At 43.3% G+C, this 19278-nt stretch overlaps 4 protein-coding genes across 5 annotated transcripts; 1 reads left to right on the top strand and 3 right to left on the bottom strand.

The window, feature by feature from the left end:
* Positions 1-298: 298 nt before the first annotated feature.
* Positions 299-4524, bottom strand: LOC143367996 (uncharacterized). Its single transcript, XM_076810289.1, has 6 exons — positions 4363-4524; positions 3504-4000; positions 3324-3390; positions 2925-3000; positions 2123-2311; positions 299-1526 (listed from the first exon to the last, which is right to left on the bottom strand). The coding sequence occupies exons 1-6, from the start codon at positions 4522-4524 to the stop codon at positions 727-729; spliced, it is 1791 nt and encodes a 596-aa protein (XP_076666404.1). The 3' UTR covers positions 299-726.
* On the top strand, positions 4513-11209 carry Pkaap (A-kinase anchoring protein pkaap). 2 transcript variants are annotated; one of them, XM_076810048.1, is made up of 10 exons: positions 4513-4655; positions 7016-7793; positions 7867-7990; positions 8061-8197; positions 8284-8434; positions 8558-8672; positions 8761-8935; positions 9002-9069; positions 9136-9188; positions 9299-11209. In XM_076810048.1, the coding sequence occupies exons 2-10, from the start codon at positions 7273-7275 to the stop codon at positions 9386-9388; spliced, it is 1434 nt and encodes a 477-aa protein (XP_076666163.1). In that variant the 5' UTR covers positions 4513-4655; positions 7016-7272; the 3' UTR covers positions 9389-11209. The 2 variants fall into 2 exon arrangements, with proteins under 2 accessions (XP_076666163.1, XP_076666161.1); XM_076810046.1 differs by lacking the exon at positions 4513-4655 and adding an exon at positions 5698-6554.
* LOC143367847 (G-protein coupled receptor 143) lies at positions 10241-13660 on the bottom strand. The gene is made up of 7 exons (XM_076810071.1): positions 13472-13660; positions 13220-13389; positions 13052-13163; positions 12894-12988; positions 12632-12810; positions 12236-12563; positions 10241-12173 (listed from the first exon to the last, which is right to left on the bottom strand). Exons 2-7 carry the CDS (start codon positions 13367-13369, stop codon positions 11949-11951), a joined length of 1089 nt encoding a protein of 362 aa, XP_076666186.1. The 5' UTR covers positions 13370-13389; positions 13472-13660; the 3' UTR covers positions 10241-11948.
* Positions 13661-14289: 629 nt separating this feature from the next.
* Mrps5 (mitochondrial ribosomal protein S5) lies at positions 14290-17372 on the bottom strand. The gene is made up of 6 exons (XM_076810064.1): positions 17221-17372; positions 16930-17004; positions 16507-16854; positions 16188-16418; positions 14883-15082; positions 14290-14725 (listed from the first exon to the last, which is right to left on the bottom strand). Exons 1-6 carry the CDS (start codon positions 17291-17293, stop codon positions 14333-14335), a joined length of 1320 nt encoding a protein of 439 aa, XP_076666179.1. The 5' UTR covers positions 17294-17372; the 3' UTR covers positions 14290-14332.
* Between the last annotated feature and the right edge of the window lie 1906 nt (positions 17373-19278).

Raw genomic sequence — 19278 nt, 5'->3', positions numbered from 1 at the left:
TTACCGTAACCTTGCCCTTGCTCTCACATTTCCGCCATACTTGACCCTCGCGGATTGTCTTCCTGGTTCAAGTTCGAACGGCGTCCCCGTGGGAGGCTCGTTGAAATTCCAATTCAAATGCGAGCGCGTTCAACAAATGCTTGACACCTGCCTCTTCGTATATCTTATTTGAATAAACAGAGACACTCCCGTTACTCGGGAGTCTCTCACGCTATTATTGGGAATCGAGTTCCCGCGACTAAGAAAATATTTGTCTATGGTGGATGGGAGCACAAATAATGGCGCGTCTGTTACATCTTCGTGCATGTAATTTATTTTCAGGTGAACGAATAATACATGATATAAATAGTAGAAAATATATGGGACTCGTGAAATCTATTCTACATGAGTTCAGTTCGAAGTTAAGAACACACGATTATTTCGCGGGTGACGTCTCGCGTTTCTACCGAGTCGAGTTTGACGCGCGGGAAGTTCGAAGAGGCGCGTGGCGCTAGCGTCTTCGCAGTTACATATCTAAGAGCACCATTGTTTAGCTTGCTACTACGGTGTATACATATCACAATTGTTATACATATATCCTTCACTAGCGATAAAAGAAACTATCTTAATTACACCATTAATCAAACTTAAGTACAAACGTTTTACTTATCAACCGGGAAACGAAAACATAGCGATAGTACAAGAATTGCATAGCAAAGTGAAGCTCCTCGATCCTGCTAAATAATATCAATTGAACTCCTTATCATTCTGACAGATCCCCGTCTGGTCCCTGTACCTCCCTGGCCCACAATTCTCTATACCATATCCCAGCAGCACCAGCTCCTCAGACTTGGTGCCCAATTCGTTTCGTTCCTCGTTCATTGAAAGATCCTCTTCCTTCTTCGACAGCTGCTTCTTCAGAGACATCCCCGGTTTCGTCGCCCTGGAAGCCTCTTCCTTCACCGCGAGGTCATCGGACTGATCAAGACTCCTCATCGAATCCTCAGCGCTGAGCTGTTTGCTGCCCCTTCCTGGACCATAGACCACTCGGTGACTATCTTCGTTCCTCCAGAGACTCCTCGCTCTTTTCATCGGTTTCTTGCCGTCGATGGTAACCTCCGGGCCTGACCCCTCTTCCAAGCCCTTCGGAGGGGTTCCCAGCTCGTCCTTCCCCCCGCTGTTAATTTCAGCAGTCTCCAAGCCCTCGGAGTCCTTGCTCTTCGGCGCAGCCTCGCCTTCCTTCTCTATACGAACGATTTCAACGCGGTAAGGATCCCTGCCTCCATGCTCATCCCCTGTCTCGTAGATGGTCGCCTCCAGTGGCTTCTCCGATGTTTCTCCCGGCGCGGCGCTGTGCCGAGAACTTATACTCCGCAGCTGCAGGGCCTGCGACGCAAGCTTGTTCAACAGATCGCTGTTGATGGTGTCGAAGAAGACGACGAAGAAATTGTCGAGCTTGGCGTCCACGTTGAATTTTCCCGTCTGGCTTTGGTCGTAGCTCGTCGGGGCTGCGCTCGACTGCGGGACGGTCGAGCCAAGTAGGATGGCTAAATTGAAGAGACAGTAGCCTGCGGTTATTAATGTCGGATTACTATAATTATTAGAAGGCAAAAGTGATTCGACATTCAGGGAAACCTAGTAAAAGATAATGATACGTCTGGTAGAGCGTGTTTTTCTTTCAACACCCGGCAACGGTGATAAAACAGTCCGTTGTTAGAGAAGAGCTCACTTCTGTTCGGTATACCGTGAAAGAAAGACATTCTTTCCTAGTCGTTGAATAAAACTAAAATATAAAATATAAAAGGCTCATTTATTTAATGACTAATTTCCAATAATTAATACAGTATCGGATGTTGATGTAACAAAAGACGAATGCTGCTCGCAGCAGATAGAAGATCGCTCCGAGCAGCCACGCTTCAAACGATTAACGCTGCTTGGCACGTTCCCTTTCAGGAGAACAGCGGTGCACGGTGCAAGCTAAACGTTCGCCCGCAGCAAGACGGGAGCGAAGTAAGAGAACACGAAGAATTTCGCGCAACTGCTAGCTACCGGAATAGAATCTCTAAAGTTAGCTCAAGTTCGATATGTCGAGGAGGTGGTCAAGGGACCGTCCCTTGCCCGTTCGGAGAATGGATCGCTCTACCTGGTAGCAGGAGAAGACGCACGATGTGGAGCAGCATGTTGGCGAAGCCAGGATCGCCTGGGCCGAACGAAGTCTGATCCTCGACTGCGGGAGATCGGCTTCCTTGGATCGCCGGCCCTCTCGTATATAGATCGAGGGAGCATCTCCGCTGGAGAGGGTAACAACGCGCGTACGATGGCCGACCATCGACTTAGATGATTAAGAAACGCGAGGCATCCACCAGCCCGCGACTACTGACGTAATTGCTCGATATTTTTACCCGGTTTCTCGAGCACCGAGCTGGAGAGGAGAGCCTCCTCGCCCGAAGCTTCCCAGGATCCCCTCGGCACCTCTACCCGCGGGGATCCGCGGAGGAACCGGTTCGTTTCAGGCACGGTTTAACAGGGCTGCCGACGCAATTCTTTTGCTACCAGGAAGGATATTTTTGGGGACTATAACGAGGAGCTTGAGGATTGCAGATTTTAGTTGTCAGGGCGAAGTATTTGTTAAGGGAGTTAATAGGATTTTAGTTGGTTTGAGTGGAATTGGGGTGGTAGGAGACTGGGGAGGCTTCGCTTGCCTAGGAGGAATGGATCGAGGATCATCCAGTGGCTTATTATTGCCACCAAATAAGAGAAGAGAGAGATTGATGACTCTCCAAAGTGGAGAAACTATTTACAGTTTCAATGCTGAACGCTAATTAATTCTAAAGGCGCGTCTACACGACGACACTTTTGTGTCTAGATCAAGTGTATACGACACTCAGCAAAAGTTTCCGGAAGCTTGGAAACTACCTAGAGCAGTCCGCGACACTGAATTCGACTTATAATCGCGGGAGTTGCTAGAGCTAGACTGAAGACACTGCAACTAACTCTAGCTACGCGCAAAAGACACTTGATCTAGGCACAAATGTGTCGTTGCGTAGAGGTACCTTAAGGGATATCAGAGAGCCGCTACAACGATTAGGAACACATAAGTTTATTCGCACCTCTTTTACAAGCTTGTCAAAAACCGCGATCCGCAAGTTATGTACAGTAATGACGCTCCGCGCTTAAGCGTGAATCACGGGCGAATAGCAGTGCAGGATAAAGCGACGAGACGGTGCGCGCATACGTAACTCAAGCGCGAAGGCAACGAGAGGCCGTCTTATAAAATTGCAAACGATGAGGAGGCTCGGATTAAGGATTCCCGCCGCAGTTCAGTTCGAGTGCAGCCGATGAACTTCCTTCAGATCCCTCGTGCTGAGCGTCAGGTCGTCCATGAGTTTCGGCCCGAACCTCATCGCCAATCTGCAGAAAAAAAGGAAGCGGGGGATCAAGGGATTACGCAGCTATTAGCATTTTCCATTCGGCTCTCGACTTGGTCGAATCTACTAGTTGAGACTTGCTCTGCCGATACTCACGGTATCAATGACAACCGCCGTTGACTGGATCGACGACAACGACCCTTCCCATCCGGCGAGTACCCAGTTCTGCAGCGTTTCCTAGGTAACCTCTTGGTCGTGCTTTCTGCGGACCATCCTCTAATGTTCCTCTCTTTTAGGTCTCCGTCGATGTCCTCGAACACCTTCCTAGTCTTGTCGTTGATCCTCGCCCTCGGCGTGCTACTCTCGCCGGCCGAGTCCCCCGGCTTCTCGGTCAAAGGCGTCGACAAAGTCTCGTTGGTTCCTTCGCTATCTACTTGCGAAGGAAGCACCGCGTCTTCTTTAGCAGGACTAGCAGCCGAAGGTTCGCTACCTGCAGTAAGTGGAGTCGAGCTTTCCGAGGAAGAGCCAATCGTTCCCGTGACCTCGGTGGCCGCAGAAGAGGGCTCTGAAGAAGCTTCGGTGGTCGTTGTACTAGAGATGGGTTTCATCGGCTTGAAGGTGAAATCGGCGTAATCGTAAATGTAATCGTACTCCTGCAAGCGGTACAAAAAGAATTTCCAACTTCCCCGCCGCTAGGACATACTCCTAAACTCCCCTCGGATAACAGCAAACCACCCAGTGTTGTAACCCACTGTACAAAATCCCCTCGAGCTTGAATATTCGAATCCTCTCGCGTGACGATCTTCCATCGTCCCCCGGTATATACATATCTTTATCTCCGTCAAGAAGCATCGCCAGCCTCGGTGGTGCAACCCGAGGCAACCTCGCGGCAGTTAAATATACCACACATAAAAATCTACGATAGTAGGTTGCCGTTATCGCGTTATCGCCCCCTTATCGCGCTAGTTTACACTCCTCCGTGGCGTCAGTCGGGGACCACCTGTCGCCGCGTTACCGTGTAATCGTCCAGCAACTCTGTGTCCAGCAACGCCAGCACCTGCACGTCCTTCACGTGGACCTGGACGTTCACGTCGCCCGTCTGCCGTTGATCGTAGGTGGCCGGCATCGCCCCGGCGACCCGGCAGGCCAGCACCAGGAGGAACCAACGCGACAGCATCACGCTCGTGTCCGCTTCCGCCGATCAGCGAGATGTTGGAAAAATGCGCGGCGAGGAATCGTGGACGGGAGGCAGACTGAACGGGCCCCGGCGAGAGGCGTACCCCCGATGGCTCCTTCCTTGATATAGTGGTCAGTACGCCCGGGAAACCGGTATTTCTTTGTCGTCCAACGGTCACGGGAGGCACAGGGAGTCCGGTGCCCCGGACATTGGCCTCTCTTCGCCGACGTACAGGCGCGCAGGTTCGGCCGGTCACGTCGGCCGATCTTCATTTAAATATTTTAAATGCTGGCTCGCGAGGACGACTCGATGGAACGCCGGTGGGCGTGCTGTTCCGCGCCACGAATCTGCCTCTTACCGCCGACGCGGGGCCTCGTCCTTGGCGGAATTAGTGGAAGCACGGAGCACAGAGGACCGCACGATGGCTGTTATCTCGATCGATGACGACTCCCGGCGAGATTCAATGGGCCTAATGGGCTTGCTCTCGGGCATTTGGATGTATGCAGGGGAGGCCGGGGCGGATTGTAACAAAAAAAGTTTTCACAGTTCATTCTCGAAAGTGTTTACCTCAATCAGGAAATGATTGGTTATCTCCTCTTTTCTATATTTCTTCTTTAATAGCCACAAGAAACTCATTAGGTACTTAATTCAGTATACAATTTTTCTAAATTTTCAAATAAGAATTTAAGAGCACCTTCAGCAGTTAATAATATCGAATCTTCTGTACTGTTATTTTCTATTGGAATTCATATAGGATCTAATGTTATTAATAAGATGTATTATAAATTTTAGATGTGTTTATATGTTCGCGATTAACTAGTAATACATTCATTTACGAAAATAAATGAGATTTATAATATCTTTCCTAGACTTAAGTTTCTCGGGAAATTATAGTATTTATAATAAGAAATTATAAAATTTCTCGAGAAATTTTCGAGAAGGAACACTAGCTATAACTAAAACCGACGGTGCTAATGTCGTCAAGCAGCTCTCGCATGCTATGGGTTACCGGATTTGTCGTTGAAAAGATTTTACTTATGTTACAATTTACCCCGTGTTAAAACCTACCCCGGTCTCCCCTACCGTATACGTACGTGACCGGAGAGGATTTTTGCTGTCTGTATATGTTAGGTAGCAGCTGAAGGTGTCGAACGTGGACCCTGTTTGAAACGAAGGCGTAGGTAATTTAATGATTCGAGGAGGAGACAATTCAGTGTTGCGAATTATTGGAGGAATACAAAGTACACACCTATGAATTATTCTTTCTACAATGTGTACTCAAGATCGACTATTTACCTTAGTCGCTGAAAATAAATGGAGTATATGCCGTTTTACTACTTTCTTATATCGAAGAATTCTGTAAAATCGACGGTGTTATTGATACTCGATGTTCCAAGTGCTGTACCATGGACGGCGTACGGTTCAAAATTCGAACTTTCGAATGGCGAACGACGCGCGACCGCGGGATGCACCGATGCATCTGGATGCATCGTTTTCTCTCCGCCTGCGTGGTTGCGAAACCGCTCAGAATAATCGTGTCTAACGAACGTGATCTTTCAGCGAATCGTTGACACATCCATGATTTCAGCAATAGGAACGATCGATTACGCAAGTGCGGCGTCTTCGAACATGCGTCCACCTCGATTGTTTTCATTCGACGATCGTTCTATCTTTTTATCGTGCCACTGTCTATCAGCCGAGCTGAGCCAAGCTATCGCGGAAATGCTCGCGCGATCGTCGATAGGGCGATCCTAAACGGAGTGGCGATGACATTAATGACGGCTCTCGGTGAAATGTCATGTGCCCGTGTGTGCGCGCGCGAATCGAGCAAGTTCATCGTGTCGTACTCCTAATTCAACGCTCGGCCCCGTGCCCGAAAGGAACCCACGCATTAATTTTCGCCTGGCACAGGAAGGGACCTGGCGTCAGGCTCATCGAAACATCATTTCCACGCCCGATCATTGGCACGTCGCCTCGCTTATCATGTTTCGTTCTGACGTGAACAATGTTTCCATTTTTTAAGAAGTCTGGTAAATATCCCGTTTCTTTCCTCCTATACCGCGGCCCATTGATATTTTGCGTAGCAGAGGGATTCTTGTTGATTGCGTCGTACATAACCTAACCGCAAAATGTTTATCCCTCTGTCACCTCAGTTGTCGAATCCCCTGTCGGTTGCGTTCACTAGTATCATGAATGAGATTACGGGAATGCCCCGAGTTTGTATCGCGCAATTGGGTCTGTTAGATTATAATAAGATACTAATACTTTAACTGAATAAATCGAGTTTGAAACCAAGAGATAATTTTATTAACACTTATGCTTCGTAAGGATATAATTGAAATGGCGAAGCATTTTATTACATAGAAGTCACAGAAACCGAACGGTAGAATATAATACTGAACGAAGCAAGGGAACAGTGACTGTTGCTTACTTCTTGTTGCAATAAACTATATTTCAACAGGATCTACAGAGTAATCATTGGCAATTGCAGGGCAAAGAGACAGGCCCGGATCTTTGCAAGCTTCTCCCGCAAAGTCGACAAGTCCTGGGAGATCGTTCGGGGATGTGTTCAATGGCGATTGGTCGGTCCAACCGCCAGCAGGTGCACTGTGCAGCCTTGAGGAGGAAGAGGTGGACGAGCCGATCAACGGAGACACGAAAGAAACATGCTCCTTCAGCTCCCAACTCTCCAAGACGCTTCCACAGATCCTCGCCGACAAAAGTGCTCTCGGTTACTTTATACAATTCATGGAGACGCAGAATTGCTTGGCGCTCATTAAGTTCTGGCTAGAAGTGGAATGCCTGAGCAGTTCAGTCGACACAGCGGAGAGTAAGGAGAACGCTGGACCTCCGAATTGTATAGGAAATTCCAATAGCCTTTTCAGTTCGGTGGACGGTAATGAGAACTTGCGCCGCGAGATGACAAAGGACGACACGGGGAGTCGCGAAGCTGGGAGCGTGTCGTTCGGCGAATATGTAAATAGTAATAGTACAGAATCAAATTGCAATGACATGCCAAAGACTAGTCAGACGATAAGCAGAACGCGACAATCAAATCACAATTGCAAGAGACGGGACATGACTACCACTAGGCAAGATGCGTTAAGGATCTACAAGAAATACATCGCCAAAGACACTTTGGGCGTGATTCAGATTCCGGAGGAACTGAAGGTGGAAATGGAGGAAGCCCTTATGTGCGAAAGCATCGAGCCTATGTTGCAGTGCCTATCGGGTGTTCAAAATATTGTATACAAGATATTAGAAAATGAGTGAGTACGAGGGGTACTTGGGAAACATTGGAGTATCTTTCGAGCATGAAAATTTCACTATCGCCCTTTCCAGACACATCAACGATTTCTTAAGAAGCGAATTCCACTGCAAACATCAAATCGATGTTCTCACTAGTGGCAATGTACAGTTAACAGACATATTGTACAATGAAACTGCATTCTTTTACTTTATGGAGGTAATATTCCTGCTTGCTCGCTTAATGTGCCGTAAAGTTTCATAATTAAGGTTGCTGACTGTTTTCCTAGTTCATGGAACTTGAAAGTAAACGAAAGTTGTTAGACTTTTGGATGTCTGCTATTAATTATAAACAAAACTTGTTGGAGAAGAAGGATGCTGCGGACCCGGAGGAAGCGCAGACCGATGCTCTGATTATTTACGACAAGTAATCCTCATCTTTCGCAATTGAATTCCGGGAGACATTAATAGCAAAGAAGATTGTTAACATTGTCGTCGTACGCGCTGTTGCAGGTATTTTAGCCTGCAAGCAACGATGCCTCTTGGCTTTAGCGACAAAATCCGTTTCCAAGTCGAGCAGAATATTTGCCACGAAGATGGGGAGGGACCACGACCCGACTGTTTCGATAAGCCCTGTAAAATTGTATATAAATTCTTGAATAAGGTAAAACGGCCATTGCAACGTTACAGAAGGCATTCGTACACCCTTGCAGCTGATATCAGAGTCGAATTAAGTACTGATAAAACTTTCGAACTCCAGGTTTAGATAACGTGTTTTTTTTTCCAGCATTATCTACCCACCTTCTTATCGTCGCAGTTATATTACAAATACTTATCAGAATTGATCAATACTATACAAAGCAGTCCGTGTTCGAGTTTGCACCCTAGGATAAAAAGAGCTGGTTCGCAGAATCTTTTCACGCGTCCTGCGTTATTATCGATGGCTGTGATAACCAGCGATGTGACGTGACAAGTTGCTTTTAATTGTAGGTTCCGATTGCAGTAGTGAAGTGAGTTCGGTTAGTTTTACTATGCACAGTACCCTGCAGGCAGGGAATGAAGGAAACAGAGCGGTGAGGAATAAAGCGAAAGTCAACGGTGGTATGAACATTGATACGAGGCAGCTTTACGATCCGGACTCTTTATGGAGACGTAACAAATATAGGTAATTGCAGAAGCAGTGGCTCGTACGGTGACACCTATTTCGTTATCTATCTTAGTCACTTTTCAGCTTGAGCGTCGGTTATATCGATGATTTGGGCAGGTTCATTACCGAAATAGAACCAGAGAGAAAAAGTGGTGAGTTTTACGCAGCCTTCTGGGCCGTTTAAATTAAATTAAAATTCGTGTATAAAATAATTGCAGAATCGCGATTAACACGTGTTGTGAAAAGGCTTGTAAATATGGAGCAAGATAAGGTGAGCTTTATGACATATGTGACTTTAATACTCGCATCAGTATCAATGCATGAGTTTATTCAATATTCTTAGCTACTTGATGCCAGATTATAACGACACGATGTATTTAGGCTAAAGAAGAGCTAGCGTGGAAGATCGCCGAGATGATTGTCCGAGAGATCACCTCTTTGACTTTAGGAGCAACGAATTTCTCATCCTGATGGCAGATACTACGAATGACGACATCGATCTTTTTCTTTGTGTAATATACTTCGCACTCTAAACGCTTAAAGGTGATTACTTTGTTAAATATCATTTCTTAAATGTCTGTAATTGTATATTTTGCCAATGTGCCAAATTGAATAGGAGCGAAATCAAGTATTTTCCATTACGATTTAAGAACGAAATTTCATAACGCGCGGTTATATTTGTAAATTCTTTCGTACTTCTATTACTAATATCTTTTCTGTCTTTTTATAACGTGCGAAGCGATACCCGCATTTAAAGTCGAGTCTATCGTAAGATTACAAATTGTGATCAACGTAGAATTAATAAGCAAGGATGTATAAATTTTCTACATTTAAACAGAACGACGTTTTAAAGATAAACTTTAGTTGAAACATCATGAATCTGCCATTATTCGGCCTTTTACAGTGCTGCAGGATAAACTATCAAATGATACTAACAGAAGCACTTTGTTCACGAACGAGTTAAACATTTCGTGATTTTCCAAAAGTCGTACAATAAGTTACCGAAGTGGCATAATTCTTTTTATTCACGGCATAATAGCGTGTCGTGCAAGGACGGAAATAATAACATCATAGTTTTTTAACTTTCTTGAGATTATATAAAAGTATTCGTTTTTATCATAAGCTATGGATCTACTGTTTTTTTAAAGCGACAATGTTGGAGCGTACAAAGCACGTTCACTTCGCGTTCAGTACGTTGCCTTACGTTTTATTTTCATCGTTCGACTGCCAAGTACTTTCGTAGCTCGATAAGTATTTACGCTTCTTGTTCTAAGCTTCTCGATGATAAGCAGATGCTCTTTATTTTATACCAAAAGAAACGAAACTAATAACACGTTGCTTATAGCGTGTAACAGGTCTACGACATATCGTAAAGGAATGTGATCGTACTGGGGTATACGTGTCTCGGTACTTGTCGAGGTGCACTTTAGACACATTAGAAACGAGCGAGCTTTCAACGAAATCGTTAATTTTTGCGACTCGGTCGCCACGTTCACGTTCATTTCGCACGAATCGTCCGTAACAATAAGGTCTACTGATTCCATGGAGTATTCTTGTATTAGATTGTCTACTTGGCAGTATTTATCGTAATCTACTTTACGATTATTAAGCAATGTAACGGCGAATAAGGTACATCCATTTTGTTACTGTATAGTCAAAGAATCTTTATATATGATCAATCTTACATAGTTAGTAGCGGTAGGTAAAGTAACTTAACTTTACACAAGAGTTATTTTATTAAAATCGGATCTATTTTTAAAAAATCGCATATAAAAATGAAACGAATGGACACGTAACGTGCTGCAGTAAACGATTTAGATTGTAACAGATAGAAATGAACGTAATATACAGTCCAAGACTAATGTTAAGGCGTTAGTCGATGAAGTTTAATGGTGCACGCTGGTTCCTTATTGCGTAAAGGCGAGATTATGATAATAATTAGTTTTATGCTTCCCTTTACACGCCCGCGGCAGCGAGCTCTGCAGTATTCCGGCGATTTTCTACGGATAGAGTCTTTTGCCTATGGTGCACGTTCTCGCAGGGGCGTCCCCTTGTAAACGTAACAACCGCATCGCGTCAGTTACGCTTTGCGCTCGGGTTTAACGCGTAACAATTAAGAGTTCTGAATTATTATAGTCCTTCTATTTAAGTAGAACTTTTGGTGCTAATATAGAACTCGTTGCTCGAAAACATAGTCTTGGCACTCCTTCGATCATTTGTTAATAACAGTGTACATAAGAATGTTTTTTATTCAGAGGAGGTATGTTGTATGAATAAAGTCTGTTAATCAAAGTGTGTAGCGACGTCTGTTCGGAAGTTCTACGTGCACTACTTTCAGAGGTATATATTTTTTTAGAGATGCTCCTTGTCGATTGTAATAAAGAACAACCGCAGAATTGTCATGTCTTTTAATCAAGATACCGGCTGTATTCGTATACCGTGCAGCTCAAACGGCCTTGAGCGTTTCACACTTGTAATTTGTTAATAGAAGATATGAAGTTGCAACGTGTTGAACATTAGGTGTACAAAAAAAATACAGAATGTGTATATATATATATATGTATAAATATATGTTCTTACGTATGTAGAAAATAAAATCTCTCGTATCTATAACAATCAACAAACGTGCTTAGCGGAGGAAAGCACCTCTAAGTGGAATGAAAAATACTTCTTCCGTAAAGCTCTTCACAAAGTTAGTAATCTCTTGAAAAACCTACTCTATTAGGCAAACGTTTCGTAACCATTAGTCCACTATCCTATAAACATATCTGCTCATAAAACGTTAAAAAGTTCGTTATTCTATATGTACAACGCCTCCGTGTATAAATATTAATTTCTAGCGCCGTTCACCCCGTCGAGTCTATTCATATTGCAGCGAACGATTGAGCACACCAGTGGTGTTTCGATAAATCGCAAATATTAAAAATATAGCTCCCTTTAAAAATTGTATAAGGCAGTGTAAGCTCCACACCTTAGTAAATTCGCAGTGTCGCGTGATTATGACTTAAGTGAACTTCGTGTATCACAGCTTTCAGAACGAGGAAGATCCGTTTATGCTCGTATGCGGCGGGCAACCGTATTTCGGGTCCAGCAAGGGCGACGATTCGGTCAGCCGCATCCCTGTATCCCCTTTTGCGATTTGGCTTATGTTAAAGCTCCCAAACTTCTGACAGCACTCCAGCCGGAACTTCTCCCTTTTACCCCATCTTTTGTAAACCAGTGCATTGAAGAATGCCTGAAGGGGATTCGTAACGGCCTGCAGGCGAAACACTTGTGTTAATCGAGTCTGTTATGCTAATGTAACGCGTGTGTACGTACCATTATGTACCACAGGGTAATAATAGCTTTAATCGGCAATTGGAACCACAACGTCCATAACAAGATTCCATTGATCAAGTTCGGCAGCCAACATAAATAATATACGACATTGGTCAATGCAAATTTCAGCTTTATCGTGTGCACCAGCTTCCTTTCCCTCCCTGTTATCTGCGCCAGGCTGCAGGAAACAGCGGCCTCAAGATCCCGCGTCGAGGCGAAATATAATACAGGATTCATGATCATGACCACCGCTAGCAGCACATAGGTGGCACAGTAGTTTGGCAGAATACGTAATATGGCAGTGGACAGGGATGTCAAGTTGTGACAACTGAAATAGCAATGTAGCATTTAGACAATCCAAAAGCGATGCAAACGCAGTGCAGTGCGGGTACTAACTTCGCATCTGGTATGTATAGGAACGCTAAGCCGAACGTGGTCAGCATCGCTGGGCATATCCACGCGAAGGCATGATAGCAAGTAGGATGCCCAGAACGATCACCCAATAGTAGTTTCATATCGATCGCGTAGCAAAGAGTCCAGATCCAAGTCGCCATGTAAAAATACTGTGTCCAGGCCTGGAAATATATGTTCTCCGTCTTAACGCAACAAAGGGGAAGTAAATCGCTTGTAACCTGATTTTCTAATGCAATTGGTGTACCGATGAAAGCGCGCAGAAGATAACACTGGAAGTATCATCCTCCATTGGCATTATAGACTTGAAATTCATCCATAGAGCCGATCTAATGAACACACCTAAAGAGAATCGCTTTAAAATCGTCCAAGAGGGTGCGTTCGAAAGGAATATTTAGGAATTACCTAGCGAAGCCAAGAGGTCGGCGATCGCGAGCCATATAATAATCTCTCTCCCTCTACACGCGGAGAAGCTTTGCCAGCGATGAGAGAGATTGGACGCTTCCCTCGGTAGTATCTACGGAAGAACCCTTTTCAGTCTCTTACTACGATATGTATGGGAATTTTGTTTACCTGATAGACTGCGCCTACGATACCGATCAGAGACGAGAGCATGCAGACTATGTTGTATACGTCTGTATTGAATTCCTGCATTATCACAATCGCCATGTCGGTTCTGTTTGAGTGGTGACAGCAGAACGTTTGTATCGTTGGATCAGCCATATTATACTTGATTTTGGTTCCTTGAAGATCGATCAAAGGAGCGATAAGGAGAAACTATCCACGATAAGATATATTTGATTTAAATTCTGTAGGTTGATTTACGTGTTAGGTCCAGTCATGTAAGATTCAAGGCTTCGATTGTTCGGTCAATCCAGCGCCGTTCGAAGAAAGTTTTTAAGGGGAATCAACGGAGCTTCGTTCATTTTTATCACGAAACGAAGCCTTACGATGGTTCCGCAGCGTTCGTCTCGACGCCATGCACATCGCCTCATGCTTTAATCAGCCTGGCTGCGATGTATGTACCCCTCAGGGGTAATACAGACATCTTGCAATCGAAAGACGATTAAGTACCATTTAAGGGGGTAGACACGGGTAATGCAGCGCGCTGTATACCGACACAATCTGGCCCGAAATATGGGTTCGGGATTTTTCGTTTTTCGTCCTTATATGAGCAGATTTGGGGCTGGGCGAGGTCTCATTCGAAAGAGGAAGGTTCAATGCGGAGCGCTCTGCTCATGGTTCAACGAGATTGTGTTGATATGTAATAATATCAGTGTCCAAAGTAAAGCAAAAGTCGACAAAATATACCCGCAGAATCCAAGCATTTTTAGGTCACTAAAAGAGTTTTGTGACTCAAACGGTGAGCAGAGCGCTCCGCATTGAATCTTCTTCTTTCGAATGAGACCTCTCCCAGGCCAAAATCTGCTCATATAAGAACGAAAAACGAAAAATCGTGACTGCCTTAAAGTTGCAAATAAGAGGCGCAGGCCTTTCAAGAGGCGTTCGAAAATTCTACGTCTCTTCGTTAAACAGTCACTGTCTCGAAACATCTGCGTCACTTCTCGCTCTTTAAACCGCTTCTTCCGAATTCCTTTGCCTTAACATTTATCAAAGTTTAATGAAATATTCATTTGCCAGTGTCAAGGAAACAGTTTATTACCGCTATAATAATATTACAATAAACTACTCTTCTTCTGCTTCTTCTTTTGGCGTGTCGCGTTTCCTCCATTTTGACGCTCTTGCTTCCGGATACTTTTCAGTAAGGAAGCTGCAGAGATCGCCATACTCACTCCTCAATCTAATTCTCATTTCATGGTGGTCCCTTTTACGTTCCACCTTGCGTAGATGAATCGCATACGATGGTAGTTTCGTGTAAAAAGGTAGAGGCTTCTTTTTCTCTAGAACGATTCTACCGCCCATTAAGTACTGCTTATAGTCCATAATCTCGCTCGGATTGATCTCCTCGCGTTTCCTAACCACATCTGGCGAGCCGACTACTATGGGAAAATAATCGTGCTCCTGTTTTAATTCAACCAGATGTAATTGCTTTTCATTCGCCATTTGTTGATACGTTTTCTGAAAACATAATTATTAATTCTTATAATCAGTTGAGAACTTGAAAATAGCAATAATTAGACAGGAATAATTACACTTCTTTTTAAAAGTTAAACGACGCTCCTTTCTATCGTTACCGAAGACCACGTACAACGTAAAGTAGCTTCTACAAACATACCTGTTGCAGTAAACCAATGAAAAAAGCCTTTATAATGTGCGGAACATTCGTAGATCCTTCGACTTTAGCATATAGATCCGTTATACCAATTGCCATGCATATCGTTTTAATAGCACGATGACACACGAGTCCGAAGCCTTTCTGCTTTTGCTTCACAAATATCTTTGAGCTTCCGAATTGCGTGAAGAAGTCATGTAGTACTGAAACATAGGGATTGTTCAGTCTTCAAAACTGTTACGTCTAATGTCGCGTGATATACAGTGGCGGACGAAAGAAAGTTTACAACTTTTAAAATCGCATAACTTTTTCAGAATTGGTCCAAACGACATGACATTTTTTCGAGAAGCTAGAAGAATTAGTTTGCTAAGTGACGTGTTTCGTCGTTTTGAAAAAAAATGCAATGGGTCCGAATAGCAACAAAAATAGTGAAGATTGTCTTTTAAACTTTTTTTTTTGAGCCTGTAATTAAAATTCAAAAAACCCGTTTGTAGATTGAAATAAGCTGTATACATGGCTAAAATTTCATTCAAATCGGTTAACGCTGCTCTGAGCTACAAACCTTTAAAGACCGCAGAATAAGGTCGAAAATCGCTGATTTCGGGAATTTCCACGATTCTCGATCTTATTCTGCGATTTTTAAGCATTTACAGCTCAGAGCAACGTTAACCGATTTTAATGAAATTTTAGGCATGCGTACAACTTACTTCAATTTATAAACGGGTTTTTGAATTTTCATTACAGGCTCAAAAAAAAAATTTTAAAAAATAATTGCATTTTTTTTCAAAAGACGAAACACGTCACTTTCAAGGGAAGATCCCAAACCCGAAAATTCAAAAAATTCTGAAACTTTGTGAATATATAGAGAATTTCCTCCTGATTAGAACGCAATTTTTGTTTACTGCCCAAATTCACTCGAAAGGGGTGAAATTAACCCCTAAAAATTCGACAAAAGTTACTTCTTTTAATTAGATCTATCATTTGGTAAAACAATTATTTTGCAGTTCACGACTTATAACACAAAATCGGAAAATACCCGGATTTTTCAGGGGTCAATTACACCCCCTTAGAGTGAATTTGGACAACAAACAAAAATTCCATTGTAATCAAGAGGAAATTCTCTACATATTCACAAAGTTTCAGAAGTTTTTGAATTTCCGGGTACGGTATGTTCCCTTGTTAGCAAACTAATCCTTCTAGCTTCTCGAAAAAAACTCATGTCGTTTGGACCAATTCCAAGAAAGTTATGTGATTTTAAAAGTGGTAAACTTTCTTTCGTCCGCCACTGTATAATGTAAAATCATTTACCAGTGTGACCATCGTATCTTTCGAAATACATTAATCTCTGCCCAGCTTTGTTTTTAGCTGTTTTCAGGCACGATTTACTCTCGCCGCCTGTCGCTGTCGCGAACCCAGCTAGACCGTTTCCATTTCCAGTCACGACGATCACGCCGTATCGCTTCGTACGACCAAAGTGACTTGTCATTACAGATCTATGCTTGTGTTCTAATATCCAAGTCTCGAAACCATTGAAAGGCTCTGAATTTGTAGAGAAACGTTGGGATAAGAGAAGCTGCGGCTGTTCGTACCGACGTGTACATACGAAGCTACCAATAGTAACTCGAACCTTCATCAATGGGATCAGGTGGTCCAAGTTTTCGTCCACCCATTCGGCCTCCGCTCCAACCACGTTCAAGAGCCAACTGCTTCATCCGCTTCAGGATGGAGCTCTGGCTTTGTAGCTGCTGGAGTTCCTTTTCCCTCTCTGGATTCTCGGGAAGCTTGTGCTGTTTAACTAAATAATCTCCTCGCATGATGGGTGCATTCAGTCCTGGGTACATTATCGGTATCCTTCCTTCGCCCAACTTCTGACCTCTGTTCAAGTCTTTCACCCTCGGAATACCCTTCGCTCTGCCTCGTCTTCTTCCAGGGTTGCTGACGCTGGTGACGGACTTCCATAACTGGTTAGCCGGTCCTGATCACAACGAAAGCTTTAGTTTAAAGGTTACGCAAGTATTCTTCGAAGGGAGATGCAATGAAATGTATTCACTTTTGCAGTAGAAGTTGGTGTTCCTCAGACTTTGTGCCAGTGGAATGTGGGGTTTCAATAAGGTAACAGCGGCAGCTGGAAAGAATTTGTATTAAAGTTGGTACACTTCACCTGGATCAATAAGAAAACGTGGCTAACAGTGGTTTCAGAGTGAATAAACTGAAATGAAATATAACAAGGTGTAACAAGCACAGGGTTTGTGGTTAACGGGTTGGTGGAGATGGGATTAAATCACTTAAACGATGAGGAATCAGAGGCAGTGAAATAGATGAACGTTTTTGCTCGCAGTACCGCTGCTCTTAATGTTGCTGGTTTTTGCATAACTCGCTGCTATTCCGCAAACACGCAGCACACGACACGCCATTTCAAAACCATGAACCAGGGGGGCCAAGCTTCCCTCTTACAGTTGAAGCAGAGTTTGTAGCGCCTCCTACCAATGAGGTGCGTACTAAACTGTGAATGTGTGAATTTATTGCTCGAAGAAGTTTTTTGAAAATTTAACAGTAGGGTAAAACAGAACACCCAATCCGAGAAAATGGCGCTGCGCGCCATCTATCGGAACGTGACCAAAAGTGGCGCCCCCAATTGAAAAAAAATCTAATTTCTTCCCATGTAATAAAAAGCAACTTTGCCAGGCTGTATCTCTGTTCCAAGTGCAGATAGAACAAAATCGTAGAGGAAAATTTTGCACTGTTTAATAAACTCTATCATCCTGCGCAGTTACTTTTTTCGTAGGTGCGGCGGTACACTTGAAAACTGCATTTGAACTCATTTTTTAAATGGAACCATACAATTTTGTTTACACGAATTTAATCCTTGCGTTATTCTGCGTATAAAAAGTATAAGGTAAGATAGTCGAAAACTCAATAGCTTACGAGATGTTTAATTTTATTACGAAATATGCCAAAAGTGGCGCCCCCAAACGATGAAACTTCGTACTAATATTTTTTCCTATATAAAATTAAATATCTCGTAAGCTATTGAGTTTTCGACTATCTTACCTTATACTTTTTATACGCAGAATAACGCAAGGAATAAATTCATGTAAACAAAATTGTATGGTTCCATTTAAAAAATGAGTTCAAATGCAGTTTTCAAGTGTACCGCCGCACCTACGAAAAAAGTAACTGCGCAGGATGATAGAGTTTATTAAACAGTGCAAAATTTTCCTCTACGATTTTGTTCTATCTGCACTTGGAACAGAGATACAGCCTGGCAAAGTTGCTTTTTATTACATGGGAAGAAATTAGATTTTTTTTCAATTGGGGGCGCCACTTTTGGTCACGTTCCGATAGATGGCGCGCAGCGCCATTTTCTCGGATTGGGTGTTCTGTTTTACCCTACTGTTAAATTTTCAAAAAACTTCTTCGAGCAATAAATAAACAATTTTATTTTGCAAATTAATTGCATAATAATCTATAAAGCCCCCAAAAGATGCCCACGCCCTCAGATCGTAAATAAATAAATGTACCAACCTTTTGCGTGTTCGAGAACATAACCTTTCTTTCAGCGAATCGAACTACCGCAGGAAATGAATTAATTTGCATAATTTTGCAGTTAACTAAATTTGTCACGTGACTTGCTATGTATTATCGCCAATATGGCGGAACTCTGATTTGGGAATGTAGTCACGATTTTTCGTTTTTCGTTCTTATATGAGCAGATTTTGGTCTGGGAGAGGTCTCATTCGAAAGAAGAAGATTCAATGCGGAGTGCTCTGCTCACCGTTTGAGTCACAAAACTCTTTTAGTGACCTAAAAATGCTTGGATTCTGCGGGTATATTTTGTCGACTTTTGCTTTACTTTGGACACTGATATTATTACATATCAACACAATCTCGTTGAACCATGAGCAGAGCGCTCCGCATTGAACCTTTCTCTTTCGAATGAGACCTCGCCCAGCCCCAAATCTGCTCATATAAGGACGAAAAACGAAAAATCCCGAACCCATGTTTCGGGCCAGATTGTGTCGGTATACAGCGCGCTACATTACCCGTGTCTACCCCCTTAAAGATAGTTTTATAAACGTATTCCGTGCAACGACCGAGAAAGAAGGATCACAACAAAACAAGAACACATACGCCTTTTAACCTTGCTGACCTATTCAGGTTTATTTAACGGAAAACAAATTTATTTAACATAAAAATTAATATAAATAACAACATTATTTGTGGAAGACATGTTTTCACGATGTAACGTGGAATACCTCGCCAAGGACGTACAGTGTTCAAAACCATCGAAGAAATCGACGAAATGAAATAAATCATGCAAAACCGTCGAAGAAATGCATGAAATTGAATAAATCATGAAAACCCATCGTAGAGATACATAAAGGAGACGAGAGAATGG

The sequence above is a fragment of the Andrena cerasifolii genome, chromosome 4 (assembly GCF_050908995.1).
Source record: "Andrena cerasifolii isolate SP2316 chromosome 4, iyAndCera1_principal, whole genome shotgun sequence".
In the NCBI taxonomy this organism is placed as follows: Eukaryota; Metazoa; Arthropoda; class Insecta; order Hymenoptera; family Andrenidae; genus Andrena; species Andrena cerasifolii.
Note: the sequence above shows the minus strand (reverse complement) of the source record. Positions and strands in the feature narration are given on the sequence as shown.

Excerpts from the sequence above, each read along its gene's own strand:
- LOC143367996 (XM_076810289.1), bottom strand. The coding sequence starts at position 4,524 with ATGCTGTCGCGTTGGTTCCTCCTGGTGCTGGCCTGCCGGGTCGCCGGG. Across the intron at positions 4,001-4,362 it reads AGTTGCTGGACGATTACACG|GAGTACGATTACATTTACGA; the intron begins GTAACGCGGCGA and ends TACCGCTTGCAG. Across the intron at positions 2,312-2,924 it reads AGCAACTCCCGCGATTATAA|TCGATGGTCGGCCATCGTAC; the intron begins GTCGAATTCAGT and ends TAATCATCTAAG.
- Pkaap (XM_076810046.1), top strand. The coding sequence starts at position 6,530 with ATGTTTCCATTTTTTAAGAAGTCTG. Across the intron at positions 8,435-8,557 it reads TATATAAATTCTTGAATAAG|CATTATCTACCCACCTTCTT; the intron begins GTAAAACGGCCA and ends TTTTTTTTCCAG. Across the intron at positions 8,936-9,001 it reads TGGAGACGTAACAAATATAG|CTTGAGCGTCGGTTATATCG; the intron begins GTAATTGCAGAA and ends GTCACTTTTCAG.
- LOC143367847 (XM_076810071.1), bottom strand. The coding sequence starts at position 13,369 with ATGGCTGATCCAACGATACAAACGTTCTGCTGTCACCACTCAAACAGA. Across the intron at positions 13,164-13,219 it reads TCGTAGGCGCAGTCTATCAG|ATACTACCGAGGGAAGCGTC; the intron begins GTAAACAAAATT and ends GTTCTTCCGTAG. Across the intron at positions 12,564-12,631 it reads CTATACATACCAGATGCGAA|TTGTCACAACTTGACATCCC; the intron begins GTTAGTACCCGC and ends TTGCTATTTCAG.
- Mrps5 (XM_076810064.1), bottom strand. The coding sequence starts at position 17,293 with ATGGCGTGTCGTGTGCTGCGTGTTTGCGGAATAGCAGCGAGTTATGCA. Across the intron at positions 16,855-16,929 it reads CACCAACTTCTACTGCAAAA|GACCGGCTAACCAGTTATGG; the intron begins GTGAATACATTT and ends CGTTGTGATCAG. Across the intron at positions 16,419-16,506 it reads ACCTGATCCCATTGATGAAG|AGCCTTTCAATGGTTTCGAG; the intron begins GTTCGAGTTACT and ends CTACAAATTCAG.